We start from the raw sequence: 17,645 nt of genomic DNA, 5'->3' as shown, positions 1-17,645 counted from the left end.
TCGTCAGGCACTTGCAGATCAGCTTGCTCACTTTTAGATTTGTTTTTATGCTTTTCTAGGGGGTCAAAGGGTCTAGAGCATTCTTTACTCCAGGGAGAGGTTGGCCCTGTTATAAAGGTGTGATCTTTCTGACTGCCTCAGGTATGGAACAGCATCTCTTCACCCAGCCTCGTCCAAACGTGACCACCTCCCATTTCTGTGTAAGTTCTGAGAATATTTTAGCCGACCTCATGGCGTTTCACCTCACACACACTCAGCTTCGTGTTTAGCCGAAGATTCAAGGAGACCTACTGTGCAGATCTTCGCACCTCTTTCTCTGCTTCTCTCCTTCTCTCCAGTTCTCTGCCCTCTAAGGTCCAGTGGCCTTGGCCTCCCCAAACTCCAACCTCCATCTCCTCAGCTCAGCTAACCTGTGCAGTTATCCCATCCTCACGCTCCTGGACAGAGGCCCCAGCGGAAAACAGAGCTCATCTTGCTTATTCCTCTCAGCTATTACAGTCCTGCGTGTCTGCTGCCCAGTGTCTGTCAACAGTTGGGTCACATATTTTGTCCAGGATCTAGTTGGTGTTTTAACGGGATGGAAAATTTTCTACCAGTTACTCTGTCGTGGCCATTAGAGGTCTCGGGGCATTTTCAGAGATGCACAGTAGGGACGGGATCAGCACTGAGCTCTGCCTTCACAGCCCACTTCACATCGAGCCTCTGACATGCGGTATGGAGCTCACACTCCCAGCCCACGCGTTCCAGGTGCTCCGCAGGGACACGTGGTGACTGCATGGATAGCGCAGGAGTCCAGCTGCTCAGAGGCAGCTCGTCGCCTCCACACCCCAGCAGCCTGAGGACTCGGAGGCCCTGCTCCCTGTCCCAGTGCTGGTTCTGGGAGCCAGCAAAACCGCCGAGGAAGCCAGGACTGCTGCTCAGAATTATTGCTAGAGACTTGGATTAATTCACGTGTACATATCGGCTTTTTATCTTATTACTAGAGGCCTGGTGCACGAAATTCATGCATGGGGGGGTGTGTCCCTCAGCCCAGCCTGCACCCTCTCCAATCTGGGACCCCTCGAAGGATGTCTGACTGCTCGTTTAGGCCCGATTCTGGTAGGCTCCCTACTGGCTCCCAAATGCTCACCTGCATGCCTTCCTGATTGCCCCTAACCGCTTCTGACTGCCAGCCTGATCACCCCCTAACCACTTCCCTGCCAGCCTAATTGATGCCTAACTGTTCCCCTGCCAGCCTGATTGCCACTAACTGCCCTCCCCTGCAGGCCTGGTCACCCCTAACTGCCCTCCCCTGCAGGCCTGATCACCCCTAACTGCCCTCCCCTGCAGGCTTGATCGCCCCCAACTGCCCTCCCCTGAAGGCCCGGTCACCCCCAACTTCCCTCCCCTGCTGGCCTGATCACCCACAACTGCCCTCCCTTGCAGGCCTGGTCCCTCCCAACTGCCCTCTCCTGCTGGCCATCTTGTGGCAGCCATCTTGTGTCCACATGGGGCAGCCATCTTTGACCACATGGGGGCAACCATCTTGTGTGTTGGAGTGATGGTCAATTTGCATATTACTCTTTTATTAGATAGGATAGAGGCCTGGTGCATGGGTGGGGGTTCCCTTGGGGCATGGGGGGGCCTGGATGAGGGGCCTGTGGTGGTTTGCAGGCCGGCCAAACCCCAGCAACCCATGTGGAGGCCCTGGTATCTGGGATTTATTTATCTTCTATAATTGAAACTTTGTAGCCTTGAGTGGAGGCCAGGGCAGGTGGGAAGCTTGACTTCCTCCATCACCAGGGGCAACCCAAGCCTCTGGCTGGCTCCAGCTCTGTGGCTGCCACCATTTATGTTGGGATTTATTTATCTTCTATAATTGAAACTTTGTAGCCTTGAGTGGAGGCCAGGGCCAGCCAGGGCAAGCAGGAAGCTTGGCTTTCTCCATCGCCAGGGGCAACCCAAGCCTCCTGCTTGTTCCAGCTCCATGGTCACCACCATATTTGTTGGGTTAATCTGCATACTCGCTCCTGATTGGCTGGTGGCGTGGCTTGTGGGGGTAGTGGAGGTATGGTCAATTTGCATGTTTCTCTTTTATTAGATAGGACTAGAGGCCCGGTGCATGAATTTGTGCACGGGTGGGGTCTGGCCGGCCCACCCTGATTGCGGCTGATCAGGCCGGGCTGACCAGGGGGAGGGGACGCAGAAGGTTGGCCAGCCAGCCCCACCCCTGATCAGGGTTGGGGGGGGGGGCAATTGGGGGTGGGACTTTCTAGGGGGAGGGGCCTCGGGTGGTTGGCCGGCCCTGTCCCCTGGTCGAACTCCCGGTCGAACTCCGGGTCGAGGGGACAATTTGAATATTAGCCTTTTATTATATAGAATTATTATTTTTAAAAATATATTTTTATTGATTTCAGAGAAAGGAAGGGAGAGTGAGGGAGAGAAACATAAATTATGAGAGAGAATCATTGATTGGCTGCCTCCTGCACGCCCCATACTGGGGATCGAGCCTACAACATGGGCATGTGCCTTGATGGGGAATCGAACCGTGACCTTCTGGTTCATAGGTCAATGCTCAACCACTGAGCCACGCCGGCTGGGCCGAACTGACGTTCTATAAACAGAAGCCAGACAGCACGTCCCGTGCATCCTGAGCCAAGGGTCCGACCCTACGGGGCCCGTCCAGCAGCCCCTCCTCTGTGAGTGGATGAAACGTGGCTGTGGCTGTGGCCGTGCAGGACAGGAAATGACACTGAGCTGAAACCTGGGGTCTGTTTTTCCCCTTTTAGATCCAGGAGCCAAAATATTGCTAAGGCTTTTTATAAACAAAGATAATGAGTTGTATAATTTATGCAAATTAACTAATGCTGCTGCATTTTCTATAAGTAGCATAAACTGCATTATTTATTTGACGTACCTTTTGGAATAAAAATAATTATAATTGGATATTATACCTAACAGGTTTCTCCCATTGTTTTCTTATTAGTGTGTGTGGTTTTGAATATAAAACAGACTCGATGAACGCACGCAGTACAGGTGTGGTTTCCTTTTGCACCTGGGGAGGTGACAATGACCTTTCAGAGGATGGGAGTTGGGCCAGGGTCCCTGACCACAACCCTGCGCCAGAAGGAAACGTGTGGGCCACAGGCCATGGGCCAGCTTAGTCAGCAGGTGTTCGTTATTTCCAACTAGTATGGCCCCTCGGCGACACCCAATGTCATTTCCACTCCCTCCGTCTTCCCATCTTCACCACTCAGAGTGGTCCCTGGCCAGCAGCCACCGCACACCTGGGAACTGCCTCCTGCTGCATCCCAGGCCCCGCCCAATGGAGTCAGAATCCCTGGAGGACGCACGCACGTCCAAGTTAGAGAAACACCTTCTGCATCACTGACGGTGAAGGCCAATCGCTCCGACCCTCCTGCCGCAGACAGAGCTGCACACTGGAGGGCACAGGGCTGGGGCCCAACTCTGCTGTTCCCCGTTCACAGCACCCACCCGTGTTTCCCCGCACGTCTAGCACATATCAAAATGAGCCACGAATCATCACACGTCGTAATTCTTAACGTCACCCTATTAAGAGTATTAAACTGGCAGAAAAGAGAGTTAGGCGGAGCAAATTAAACAAGGGTCTGGAAACGCACAGCCCGGGAACATTTCTGCTGCCTCTCTGCTCACTGACACCTAGCCGTGACCATGCTTGCTCTCTGTCTCTGATGTTCAGAGCACAGAGTCTGGTCAAAGAACACGTGTAAACAGCGCCGATTCGTAACCTCGTGTACGCAGCGCAAGCTGGGCCTGAGGCGGTGGCGAGCACTGAGCGGAGGCGCCCTCATCCTTGGGAGGACCACCGTGTTGTGAGCCGAGGGGCCCCCGCTCCCCCCACCTAGGGAGGAGCAGGCTCATCGCTCACTCTCAGGTGAGGAGAAACAAAGCAAAAGCATCTCAGACGACAGGAACAAAAGGAACGGGAGGTAATTTACTGAATTTATTTCATCGCATCTCCCTTCATCACGTAAAAACAAAACCCCAAAGTGTTCTACCTTCTGGTTTGTGTCCAACAGGACGTGCCAACTAATTGAGTGTAAAAAGCGGGGCGCTGCATGGTCTCCGTTCAAGTCAGTGTGACAAGGGCCCCTCCTGCCCCCAGCTCTGCGGCGTTTCTGTTGTTGTAATTCAGTCCATTCACAATATGTCATTGCAAACACTATGTGCAAAAGAAAGTAGAAAAAGCAGATTCTTTATTTCCTGGCGCATTTATTTCCGTCTCCCCTCCTCCAGCTCCCCCATTTATCCTGCGCGTCCATCTGGAGGCCCAAAAAAGTCACAGGCAAGTTACGAGACATAATGAGGCGCACTCAGCTGCTGTTTAGCCTGCGAGTGTCACTGCCAGGTGCTGTGAAAGGAAAAGAAATGCGGCCAAGACACCGGGCGCATCTCATCTCCAAACGTTTCGTACGGAATGTTAGGGAGCAGGAATGACATTGGGTGTTCACTGATCTGGGAGGGAGGCGACGCCAACGAGGGTCCCTGAACCGCCCCCGGACAAGGCGCTGGGTCGGGTCCCCTGTGTCACTCCCAGGGCCCCTGCCACACAGTCCCCGCTCAGGCCCCAGAGGCCTCCGACCCCAGCAGGCACCGGGACTCCGATGGGCCTGCTGTCCCCACATTCATTCAGTCATGCAGGGAAGGAAACGGAGTCACCCTGTGCTCCGTGCTCCTGAGACAGAAGCTGAGAAAGCCAACTAGGACCTGGGGGCGTCTTCCCAGCCCCACCCCTCCAGGTGGGAGGATCCCCCAGCCCCACCCCTCCAGGTGGGAGCATCCCCCAGCCCCACCCCTCCAGGTGGGAGGATCCCCCAGCCCCACCCCTCCAGGTGGGAGCATCCACCCCCTTCAGGTGGGAGCACCCTCCCAGGACCACCCTCCGCAGGGGGCCCAGAGACTTCAGGGAGTAAGGGAAATTAATTGGTGAGAACAGCACCCCTACCCAGCCCACTGTAGAGACAGAGGGAGCCACGCTGCCCACCCTTGGTTAGACTCTGTCAACGGTTTCACAGCCATTAAAGAGTCAAAGGTCAGCAGCAAATGCACATTGTGTTTGCAAGAAATAACGGCTGTGAGGCCCAGTGTGCATTCACTGGGGAAACGGAACTTTACAGGACGTTATGCTGACAGCTTGGTCTAATGCCGTGTAGAAAAGCTCACAAGGAAATGAGGGGTTTAAGCAAAATATCAGTTTCGGGTCGCCACTCGGTGGAAAGGGGTTCCACGCACGTTCTGGCTGCAGATGAGGAAGGAATCTCAGCGGAAATGGGGCATCTTGGGGTTTCCCGAGTTTGCTTCCCACAGTCCCACAGAGAGGAGATCCTGGCATTTAACCCGCTGTCTACCCACCTCTATTTCCCCCAGCTCTATTTCCCCCTGTGACTCTATTCCCCCCAGCTCTATTCCCCCTGTGACTCTATTCCCCCCCCCCCAGCTCTATTCCCCCTGTGACTCTATTCCCCCCCAGCTCTATTTCCCCCCAGCTCTATTTCCCCCTGTGACTCTATTCCCCCCGCAGCTCTATTTCCCCCTGTGACTCTATTCCCCCTGTGACTCTATTCCCCCCCAGCTCTATTCCCCCTGTGACTCTATTCCCCCAGCTCTATTTCCCCCTGTGACTCTATTCCCCCCCAGCTCTATTCCCCCTGTGACTCTATTCCCCCAGCTCTATTTCCCCCTGTGACTCTATTCCCCCCCAGCTCTATTTCCCCCTGTGACTCTATTCCCCCAGCTCTATTTCCCCCTGTGACTCTATTCCCCCCCCAGCTCTATTTCCCCCTGTGACTCTATTCCCCCCCCAGCTCTATTTCCCCCTGTGACTCTATTCCCCCCCAGCTCTATTTCCCCCTATTTCCCCCCACTCCCCCCACACCTCTACCCCCTCCCCCGCCTCTATCACCCCCACACCTCTCATCCCCCCCTCCCCCGCCTCTATTCCCCCGCGCCTCTATTCCCCCCTCTTCCTCTCATCCCCCTCCCCTCCCCGCGCCTCTGTTCCCCCATGCCTCTATTTTCCACACATTTTGCTGGCTGGTGGGAAGCAGACACAGCACCGGGGCCTCATTAGTTTGCAAACATGTCCCCTCCCTGAGCCGGTGACTGATTCATGCCCACTGCAGGGGCGGGGGCGGCTGGAAGCTCGTGCCCCTGCACGTGGCTGCTGCTCGGGGAGAGGCCACAGCGCCTGGGACAGAGGCAATTTCCCGGTTACGTTAGGGAATTGAAAGATGCGGAGGCGATCAATACTTTACCATTCAGTAGGGTGAAAGCCAGAGATATCCTTTACCCAATGCAGACAGCTGTATCTGGTCATTCATCGGGCGGGGTGGAGCATAGATCGATCACGTTTTAAAGGCATCCCAGCTTCCAACGGGGCCATAAGTGATGCTACGGAATCAAAGTTGTGTCCTGGCGACATGTAACGAACACCCTGAAATTCCCATTCCTGACCTCAAGGGCTAATGGGCAGTAACATGGCGAGACTGTTGTGATAATAACTAGAGGCCTGACGCACAAAATTTGTGCACGGGGCTTGGCCCCCACCGCCATGGCTTTGTCCAGAAGGTCATCCGGTCTAATTAGCATATTACACTCTTATTATTATAGACTAGAGGCCCGGTGCACGAAATTCATGCACGGAGGGGTGGTCCCTCAGCCCGACCTGCACCCTCTCCAATCCAGGACCCCTCAGGGGATGTCCAACAGCAGTTGGACATCCCTCTCACAATCCAGGACCGCTGGCTCCTAACCATTCACCTGCCTGCCTGCCTGATCTCCCCTAACCACTCTGCCTTGGCCCCCACCATGTGGCTTTGTCCAGAAGGATGTCCAGAAGGACGTTTGGAAGACATCTGGTCTATCTGGTCTAATTAGCATATTACGCTTTTATTATTATAGATTAAATACAAGCTCAGCACACCAAGCTGCTCTGCCTTCAACAGGGAGTTTCTAGCTCAATTACGCTCCAGTCAGGTTTAAAAAGGAAATTGCAAAGTATTTCACATACTGTAACCTACCAGGGATGGAGGGTGGGCAGGAATGACCAACACGCAGCCTCCGGGTGGCAGCCACCGTGGACTCCGGGTAGGGGTTCCCAGCACTGAGCAGGGCTCCCCGCAGGTCTGGGGCTTTGGGATCTGAGAGGCACCAGGACCCACTTTTCAGAGAACAAGAAGGTTCCCAGGCCTGGCAGTGCCCGGTTTGCTAGCGAACGGCCAGGGCACCTCCCTCCCTCGGCCGTGGCTAACGTGCGGCCGGTGCTCACTGTCCCTGCATCAGTACTGCGCCCGGACGTAAACCAGCTCGCTTCCTTGACTCCCGTGAGACGATACCCCAGCAGCCAGGCCGGCAAAGAGTCCAAGGAACCTGCTCTGACGGCCGCGGCTGCCGGGTGGGAACGGGCAGCCAGTGTGGGGAGCTTCAGGTGCTCCCTTAGTATCAGTGTCTGCACATGGGATGCTCTGCCCTGAACCAGTTACTGTCCACCTGGAAGTCAAATGTACCTGGCACCGTCCCACATGTGTGTGTGTGTGCCTGTGTGCACGCCTGTGTGCACACACTACACCTGAGATCTCTGCAGGGAGAGTGGGCACACAGCCCTCACCCCGCATGGGTCCTGGGAGCTGGGAGCTGGGAGCTACCGCCTCAGCACAATGCATGGCAGCAGTAGATGAACGCAACCCACTCCCCTCAGTCAGGGCGGGAACAACCGCCCACGCGTGTAAGGCCCCCGCCGTGTAAGGCCCCGCGTGTAAGGCCCCTGCTGTGTAAGGCCCCCGCCGTGTAAGGCCCCGCGTGTAAGGCCCCCGCCGTGTAAGGCCCCCGCCGTGTAAGGCCCCCATCGTGTAAGGCCCCGCGTGTAAGGCCCCCGCCGTGTAAGGCCCCCATCGTGTAAGGCCCCTGCGTGTAAGGCCCCCGCCGTGTAAGGCCCCCATCATGTAAGGCCCCGCGTGTAAGGCCCCCGCCGTGTAAGGCCCCCATCGTGTAAGGCCCCGTGTGTAAGGCCCCCATCGTGTAAGGCCCCTGCGTGTAAGGCCCCCGCCGTGTAAGGCCCCCGCCGTGTAAGGCCCCCGCCGTGTAAGGCCCCCATCGTGTAAGGCCCTGCGTGTAAGGCCCCACGTGTAAGGCCCCCGCCGTGTAAGGCCCCACGTGTAAGGCCCCTGCTGTGTAAGGCCCCCGCCGTGTAAGGCCCCGCGTGTAAGGCCCCGTGTGTAAGGCCCCCGCCGTGTAAGGCCCCGCGTGTAAGGCCCCCGCCGTGTAAGGCCCCGAAATCCCTTGGCCTGGCCCTGCCGAGGCAACTGCAGGCGGGACTTGAAATTCAATACACCAGGAGCTCCTCCCCAGCGACGGAAGTGTACATTAAGCAAACGATGATATAAATACCCCAACGGCCCCCGCCCCTGCCCAAGTGCAGGCGGTGGGAATGTCAGAGGCTCCAGAGGGCCTGGGTGCATCAGAGCCGAGGGGGCGGGCCTGAAGGTGGGCAGGTGGCAGGTGCTGGGGGTCACGCTCCCACCCACTGAGGGGCGGCCAGGGGCTCCCCATCTTCTCCCTGCAGCCCCTGGTGGCGGGGGAGCAGGCTCCCGGGCTGGGGGAGCGCGTGGTGGGACTCTTCCCCTCTGACTGGCTGGGCTATAAGGAAGGGCGGCCTGGTGACCGGAAGGAGGCCGACCCTCCCACGAAAGACCTTCCTAGCCTGTCCCCGACCTTACCCGGACCAGCACCTGGGGCACAGCCACCTTTGCCCCTTCACTCCCAGGACGCCGCGGTCTCAGGACACGTCTCCTGGGGGCCGGGTGTTCGGGATAAGGACACTGGGCATCTGGGTGACCTCTCGGCTCCGTTACTAACCGGCGAGGTGTCGCCGGCCACTTCTGAACCTTCCGGAAATGAGTTATCTTCTGCAAAAGTGAGGGTGCTGACAGTCCCTCCCCAACAAAGATGCTGCCAGTCACTGAATGAGACGGCGCAGGGAGACTGAGGGCACAGGCCCGGTATTCAGTGGGCGCTCAATAAACGGCGCATCACTGTTCCGTTGCCAGTGGCGGTGGTCAGAGAAGGGGGACCTTGAGCAGGAGAAGCACACCCGCCCCCCCCCCAGGCCTCCGTGGGCTCAGGGGCAGGAAGAGATCAGAGAGGCTGCTGTGCCGCCCCAGAATGTAGCCGCTGACGCTATTGATTAACACTGCAATTACATGAAGTGGCAGGGACATGTCACCGGGGAAGCCGAGTAATTAGAAATTACAGAAAGCCATGGATTTGAGCTCCTGAACGGATTCTTCCCAAGCACATCCGGGTAACAGGAAATTAGTTTAATGTGGCAGCGTACCAGCAGGATGTGGCACGAAAAATGCGGGAGAGTAAGTCAGGGGGAGCCCCGGGGGTTCCTCCGAGGTGCCACCCCAGGCCTGGCCCCTCCCCCAGCACCGCCACGGGACCCCACTCTGGGTCCCCAGGCTCGACACCAGGCGGGGACTGGAGATGGAAGACCTGGTCCGAGTCCCAGATGGGCAGCCAGTGGGATACACACACCTGCCAGGACTATCCGCGGGGCCGGGCGGCCTCGGAGGACGGGGTGCCGGTGAAGGCTCAGCCAGTCGCTGCTCAGGGCGAGTTCCCATGGCGACCTCCCCAGGCCTGTCCTCGGGACACAGGCTTATTCTGAACCGCAAGCCTCCGCCGCGCGTGGCGACAACGTCCACGGAAACGCCAGCTTCTGCTTCTGTCCGTTTCAAGCTCGATGCTGTGCGTTCCTTGTCCCCCCCTCCCCCCGCCCCCGTTCTGCGCCTCACAGGTCCGCTGGGAGCGCGAGCCCAGGCCCCGGGGTCTGGCAGACACTAGGAGCTCACGGTGCACTCACGGGGCTGCCGGAGCCCAGCCGGCCGCGCAGGACGCTTCCTTAAGGAAGGTGGCCCGGCTGGTGTGGCTCCGGGGCTGAGGTCGGCCCATGGACCAGGAGGTCACAGTCCAATTCCCGGTCAGGGCACATGGCGGGCTCGATCCCCAGTGTGGGACCTGCAGAATCAATTCTCTCTTACCGACGTCTCTCTCTCTATCCCTCTCCCTTCCTCTCTGATCTAAAAATCAATAAAAACATATTTTTTAAGAAGAAGAAATAAAGGTGCAGATGGAGTGGTGGGTGCTTACGGGCAGGGGCGGGGGAGCCGGAAGTACTCTGGCTGGAGGAGACCAGGGAAGACGCCCTGGGAGGTGCGGCGTGACCGGGCTCACACGGTCTCCATGCAGACGCTGAGCAGGGACCGCTGTCGTACCACAGGCTGGGAGCAGCGTGGAAGAACGCGTCCATGCGGCTCAGGAAAAGCAGAACCACGTGTTCTGTTTAAAAGCCACCGTGCGGCCTGCAGACTCATCTGCCCCATGAGCCTCAGGCTCGGCTCTTCCACCGCCACCTTCCTCCTCATGTGCTCACTGCTCTTTCCCACCTGATGTGGGCACCACGGGTGCGTGTGGCTGGGGGTTGTGGCTGGTGCGTGTGGCGGGTGCGTGTGGCTGGGGGTTGTGGCTGGTGCGTGTGGCGGGTGCGTGTGGCCGGTGTGTGTGGCTGGTGCGTGTGGCTGGATATTTTAAATATTCTCCCATCAGATATTTTAAATATTCTCCCATCAGCTGCAAGCACGATGCCTATTTATCTCGTGGCTGCCAGCAGAGCTGAAGTGGTCCGGCATCGCCACGAGGCAGCCAGTTACTTCATGCCCTGTTAATTCCTAATGCCGTAACTACAATTTCATCCCTACTTTTAAAAGAGGTGCTTTTTTCCTTTGTAATATGTGGCCTGAGTGTCCAAATAAAGAACATCAGCCCTAATGGGGCTGACTCCAAAAACATACCCTCGCTTCTGCCGCTCAACGTGGGCTCAGAGCCCGCAGGCATCAGCTCAGCAAAACTGAACTCTTCACGGCTGAGAACTCCAGTCGGAGAGGGTGGCCGGCACTTCCGCCCGCAGATGGCCAGGCCGGGGTTCTGTCCACCGCAGAGCCGCCCGGTGGGGAAGGCTGTCAGCTCAACCACAATGAGCCACGGCCTCGGCCACGACCACCTCGTGGCTCCAAAGGCAGGATGTGGGCGGGCCGTGTGGTGGGAGCAGAAGCAGCCCTGACCCGGAGGCGGACACCTGTCTGATGGGGCTGGAGAGGGACTGACACGGCGCCAGGCAGGCACCTGCCGCTTTAAATCACGTCAGCGACTGTACCGCAGCCTCGGTCAGTGCCCACGCCACTTCCCGCCCAGCCCGTTACTGCCCGACCCCAAACATGCCTCGTTTCCTATGTTTATGCCACTTCCTGAGGCCACGTCGGCCCGGTGCCCCTCCTGGTGCCCCGCTCGGGGCCTGCGCTTCTCCCTCACAGGCCTCATCAGCTGCGTCAGAGCTGCATGCTGGGCATTGTGTCCCCCACGCGACCATGAGGGTTGGGGACGTCACTGCACCCATCACACCTGTGGACAGCTGCTCACAAATGAGGGCAGGTGCTGACTGGTCTGGAAGGACCACAGTCCCGCCTGAGTGAGGTCCAGGGGCACCTGAGTGAGTGCCAAGCGCCCCGGCTCAGTCCCAGCGCCATGCAGCTTTGTGGTGGGATGTGGGGCAAGAAAAACCCTCTCTGAGGCTCAGTCTCCTCCTCTGTGAAATGGGTATAACAAGCGCTTTGCATGATTTTTATTTGTTTTTTGTTAACCCTTATCCAAAGATATTTTTCCATTGAATTTTAGAGAGAGTGGAAGGGAGGGAGGGAGAGAGAGAAACATCAATGTGAGAGAGGCACATCGATTGATTGCCTCCCACCCACACCCGGACCGTGGCCGGGGTGTCAGGGATCGAGCCTGCAACCCAGGTACATGCCCTGGATCGCGAATCAAACCCGGGACCCTTCAGTCCTCAGGCCGGCGCTCCATCCACTGAGCCAGAGGGGCTGGGCAGCCCGAGGGTTGAAGGAGATGGCGCACCTGGGAGAACCGCTAGCCTGCGGCTGTCGCCGAACTACGCGCGTGGCTCCGCTCTGTAGCGGGGACCCCGCAGCGGAGCAGCCGGGAGGCGGGTGGCCCGGAGCTGGCCGGGCCTGACATGACACTCGCCCTCCGGGGAGAGGCGCGAGGAAGCCGCACGCGTCTGGGGCCACAGAAAAGCACCGTGAGCGCCAACGTCCTCTTCCCGCTCGGCCCGGGAGCAGCAGCACCTCCGCTCCTCGGACGGGGAGCGGCCACCAGGAGGCAGGGGACACCCGGAGGCGCCCTCTGCTCCCCGGGGAACCTGCCCCCCCCCCGCCCCCGCCTCTGCCAGGCAGCATAGAGCCATGTGGGCAGGACCGCCTTCAGGCACGCTGCGATTGCATCTCAGGAGCCGTCGCCAGCACACCCACCTTTCTCCTCCTGCCAACCTTTGTCATCCCGGGAACCTTATCGAGCCGGCGTGGCTCACAGACAAGACAACTCATCACGGACCTCACAGCGCGTGGGCTGCAGCGCGGCCCTCCTGTGCCGGCCCCGAGGAGATCGATGCGCCTTGGAGCGGAGGACCTGGGCCGGCCTCCGAGCACAGGAGCTGCCTGCGGGAAGGCTCACAGCGAGGGCGGGATGAACGGTTCATCCTCATGTCTTTATTGCGCCCCTGAACCGAAGAGGCCGGCTCGGGTGGCGGAAAATCACGGCTGCCAGGCCCCGCCAAGCCGCTGCCTCCCCAGCCGTAGGGTAGCGGGCTGGCACGGCGCCTGCCGTGACGTGGGCGCTGAGTCATGGGAACCGCCTGACTGAACCCACAGGAGAAAGCAGGGTCCCAACTGGGAAGCCCCTCCTCCCGGGGACAGAAAGCTCAAGTCCACGCGCAGTGCGATTCCGGTGGGAAGGACGCTCACCGGGCGGTCCTCCCGCCCGCTCACACCGCACCCAGAGTCCGGAAACCCCTCGCGGCCCTGCGCGTCCTTCCTCCGTGTCCCGAGGGTCCACATGCCACATGTGCGTACACGTCAGACCTCCGGTGCGGGAGCCACACTCACTCCGAACATAACTGTGGCCTGAAAGTCACCATTCTGCTGCCATCAGCGGGGACCCTAACGGCCGGCCGAGGGAGGGGATGAACGCTGGGCTTTGTTCCCTCAGCCTCTCGCTGTCCTGTCTCAGGAACACCCCACCTGTCACCCGCCACCAGGGGCGCCTGCGCTAGTGCCACTGAGGGCGAAACCACCGGGGACCTGCGGCAGGGGCCATTTGCCCGGGTTCGGTGTGAATTCCCTGGGACCCGGTACCCCAGCCTCTCCTCTCCCTATCGCTCGCCCTGGGGGTGAGGGCAGCAAAGGCTAAGCTGTGGATCCAGACGCCAGGCGTGTCCCTGACCGGTCCAGGCCCGCATTCCTCATCTCAGAGCCTTTCTTTGTCATCGTCGTAAAGCGTTGTTATCAGGTGTTTACAAACACCAAGTTCTCTCTCTCTCTGCGGGGTCAGATAATAAAAGCCAGCGGATGCTACTGCTAACATCCCGAAACGTACACGATTCATACAGAAAAGGCGTAATGACACGTGCGTCACCAAGAGCATCAGCAAGGAGGGGCTGCTGAGCTCACGGGGCCGACGGTCCTGCCCGTCAATCCTGGCACCTAGTGGACCCCACACGCTAGCAACCCCACAAGCCAGCAGACCCCACACGCCAGCGGACCCCACACGCTAGCAACCCCACACGCCAGCGGACCCCACACGCTAGCAACCCCACACGCCAGCGGACCCCACACGCTAGCAGACCCCACACGCCAGCAGACCCCACACGCCAGCAGACCCCACACGCTGGCGGGCCTCACATGCCGGTGGACCCCACACGCTGGCGGACCTCACATGCCAGCGGACCCCACACGCTGGCGGATCTCACACGCCAGCGGACCCCACACGCTAGCAACCCCACACGCCAGCGGACCCCACACGCTGGCGGACCTCACATGCCAGCGGACCCCACACGCTGGCGGGCCTCACATGCCGGTGGACCCCACAGGCAGCGGGCACAGGGCCCTCTCCCTGACCACTTTGAACACCAAGTGGGTCACAGGCAGCTCCTCAGCTCCTGGCCCGAGACAGCCCCTGCCGCCTCCCAGGGAAGACCCTTCACAAGGACCTGCAAGGCGCTGAGAGGTGGCCACGGTGCGTCCGGTTCATGGTCTTTCCTCTGGGCTGTGACCCTGGCTCGGCCCTCACACCCGGGCAAGAGGAGCCAGGGATGTGCCCACGGCTGCCCAGGTGAGCAAGTGTGGACAAGAACAACCAGGCGGCCCCCGTCTCCCCCAGGACCCAGGGGAAGTCTGCAGGAGACCCGATGCTTTCTGCAGGGCTCCCCTCCCCCACCCCCCAGCCCTGCCACAGCCCCAAGCACCTTAGCCCCTCGAGTTATCTGTAACACCAGGGCGCTCCCTGAGACACCCAGAGGGGAGCAGAGGGCGTGTCAGTAGAGGGAGTGAAGCCCCCCCCAACTCAGTGAACCCAGAGGCACCTCCGCCCTCAGCCCCACACCCCACTCTTGGCACCTCGCCACTCCCAACCGCACACCAACGGCTCCGGGACGCAGGAGCGCTTTAGCTAAACCCGGTTTCGTGGAAAACGTGAACGGAGACTGCGGGGTGAGAAGGGAGGAGAAAAGGAAACGACAAAAGTGCTTTCCACAGAGGTGCCCGGGGCCAGGCCAGCCTCCGCCCGACGGGGAGTTAGAGGCCAGGAGGCCCTCGCTCTTTACCTCCACGCCCTGGACCTTCAGCTTCATGTGGTCCTCGCGGGTCGTCTTCCCATCTTTCCTCTTCTTCCAGCAGTACCCGTCCTTCCTGTACTTCACCTTCTTCCTGTTGTAGAGGATCATGGAGCCATTCTGCGGTCTGCAAACGACAAAGGGCGCGTTACCGAGAGGCCGAGCAGAAGACAAATCTACGGAGAGAGACACCCTCAGCCAGCGAACGTCTCCGCGGAGAAGCCACCCCCGCGCTCGCTGGGCGTCCGTTTCACCGTTTTCTGCCGCCCCGGACTGCCCGTGTTCTACGGCCGGCCAACCTCTGCTTGTGGATTGGGTACCTAACGAGTTCAGTGTGTCAACGATCGGCCTAAACAACACGCCCTCAGTCATCGTCACCAGCTAACTGGACCCGCGATGCCGGGGCCTGCGCTCTGCCCGAAAAGTGGGAGAAACGGAGAGAGAGCAGCGAGAGCCGGGCCGTCGCAGCGCCTGCTGCATCCTGTCTCCTGTGAGAAGACATCCTCCTCTCGGTCCATCATCACCCGCATCAGGAGACAGATGAGGCGACACGGATGCCGGAGGACTGTGTTAGGAAGGGGCCCACGGGAGGCTCGGCGCCTGCGCCAAGTGCCCCTGATTCACGGCTGCATCAGCCGGGCTGGTGCGAGGAGCGGCCGTCCCTTCTCCCTGGCGAGCTGGGTGCAGATCCTTCCCCATCTGGGCTCCAGCTGTCAGGGGACCCAGAAACCTCCCGGGAAACTGCCTATCCGGTCCACAACCACGGAATCTTAGGGAAAGAGTTGCCCCCTCGCTCAGGGCTAAGAGTGGGATGACCGTTCTGATGCCGTTAAAAAGTACAAACAGCCCCGCCGGCGTGGCCCAGTGGTTGAGCGTCCATCTATGAACCAGGAGGTCAGGGTTCGATTCCCGGTCAGGGCACAGCCCTGGGTTGTGGGCTCGATCCCCAGTGGGGGGCGTGCAAGAGGCAGCTGATCAATGATTCCCTCTCATCATTGATGTTTTTCTCTCTCTCCCTCTCCCTTCCTCTCTAAAATCAATAAAAATATTAAAAACAACAAATAAATAAGTAAATAAATAAAAGCACAAATAAAAAGAACCTTGGATTTCCCTAAAAGAAGCCACTCATCCGCCGCAGGGCGCGAGGGAGGCTTACCCAGGACCCCACAGGGGCAGCTGCTGTGGATTCTGGTTTGGAAACACTCAGGGGAGGAGCTAACCTTCTCTGGCAGCAGCGGGCTAGCGGGTGGGGATGGGGGGGGGTAGGGGTGGGGATGGGGGTAGGTCGGGCCCTCAAGCAAGACACCCCTGACACTAACAGCACATCACACACACACACACACACACACACACACACACACACACGTGTGGCCACCTCCGTGTCGCTCTGTACCTAAACGTCAGCACAGAGAACAGAGTGCGAGTGATTCTGAGCACGCACGAGGCCAGCGCGGTCCTGTCACCCTCCCCCTCCCCCCGCCCAGGGCAGGTGGCTCAGGTTCCCGCCATCGCCAGCCGGGCGGAGGGAGAGAGTCACCAGCCCTCCTTCCTGCCCCGGTCAGCAGCCTCCACCCCGTTCTGCTCTGGTCCTTGAACAACCGGGCCATTTCACCATCAGGCACGGGACATTGGCTATGACGGCTCACTATCCCATTGTCTGTAGGGAAAACACCCAGGCCAGGGCGACAGCCGGCTGTGTCCCTCAGCGAGGTGAGGACTAGCACGGGTCCCTGGGGAATCAGAGGCCCCAACACTTCAGTTCCCCATCCCCGCACAGTGGGTTTGGGTCGGTTTGGGTTTCCTCCCTAAGTCTGCGGGGCTAAAACGCCTGGGGAAGACCTCCGGGTTGCCACAGGCTGTCACCTGACGGTTCTGTGTCACGCCCACAGGACGCCTGGAAACCTCCCGGTCCCCTTCCACGTCCAGGTGGCAGGTGAGCTGGACTATTGGGCCCACGCTGCCGCCTCCACAGCTCTGCTCTCGGTCCCTGCCCCAGGTCCAGAGCCCTGTGAGCCCCCCTAAGACCCAGGAGAGGGGCCCCAAGTTCAACTGCTGTGCTATGGCCACTGCCTAAGGCAGGGTGCAAACCTGTTTTCTGCCATTTGGGTATTTATATTATTATTCAAGGGCCACACAAAATTACCAGCTTCAAAATTAGCCTGCTGCCCTGGCCGGTGTGGCTCTGTGGATAGAGCATCGGCCTGCGGACTGAAGGGTCCCAGATTGGTTTCCGGTGAAGGGCATGTACCTTGGTGGCAGGCTCGATCCTGGGCCCTGGTCAGGGCGCATGTAGGAGGCAACCAATCGATGTGTCTCTCTCACATCAATATTTCTCTCTCTCTCTCTCTCTCCTCCTTCTCCCTTCCACACTAAAAAAATCAATAGAAAAATACCCTCGGGTGAGGATTGCCAAAAAAAAAAAAAAAAAAAAGCCTGCTAAACAAAAAAACAAAAATACTAGCCTGCTATATTTGGTCAAACATTTCACTGACTCTCCCTAATGCCTTGACAGGGCCAGACCAAGTGGTTTCTCAGATCTCATATGGCCCACGGGCCGGACGCTCCCCACTCCTGGCCTAAGGGATATACATCTGACCCACTAGACGGCTCTGGGCTTGTCTCGGCCCCTCCAAACAGGAAGGAAGACACCCCGGAGCGGGTGGCAGGGACGCCTCGGCCCCAGCACGCCCTCTGTGGCAGGAGACTGGGCGTTAGTGCCATCCAGCTTCCTGGGAACTAAGACAGGGCTCCGTCCTCGTGCCCTCCTGCCTGGCTCAGACCCTCGGCAGCGTCTTCAGGCGCCTGTCCCCCCATGGGAAGTGCTATGACCCAGAGAGAGTGACTCCCCCAAACACTGTCCCATCCACAGCCAGCATCGCAGCGGCAGCAC

The 17,645-nt window shown here is 59.1% G+C and overlaps 1 protein-coding gene across 1 annotated transcript in view; it reads right to left on the bottom strand.

Annotated features, from left to right (window-relative positions):
• The window catches only part of CAMTA1 (calmodulin binding transcription activator 1), a 665,080-nt gene that overhangs the window by 287,607 nt on the left and 359,828 nt on the right, over positions 1 to 17,645 (bottom strand). The window contains exon 6 of the mRNA XM_054720834.1: positions 14,747 to 14,882. Coding sequence (XP_054576809.1) covers positions 14,747 to 14,882 — 136 coding nt within the window. The remainder of the gene's footprint in view (positions 1 to 14,746; positions 14,883 to 17,645) is intronic.

This window comes from Eptesicus fuscus, chromosome 9 (assembly GCF_027574615.1).
Source record: "Eptesicus fuscus isolate TK198812 chromosome 9, DD_ASM_mEF_20220401, whole genome shotgun sequence".
Classification (NCBI taxonomy): Eukaryota; Metazoa; Chordata; class Mammalia; order Chiroptera; family Vespertilionidae; genus Eptesicus; species Eptesicus fuscus.
This window is presented reverse-complemented; position numbering and strand designations above follow the sequence as displayed.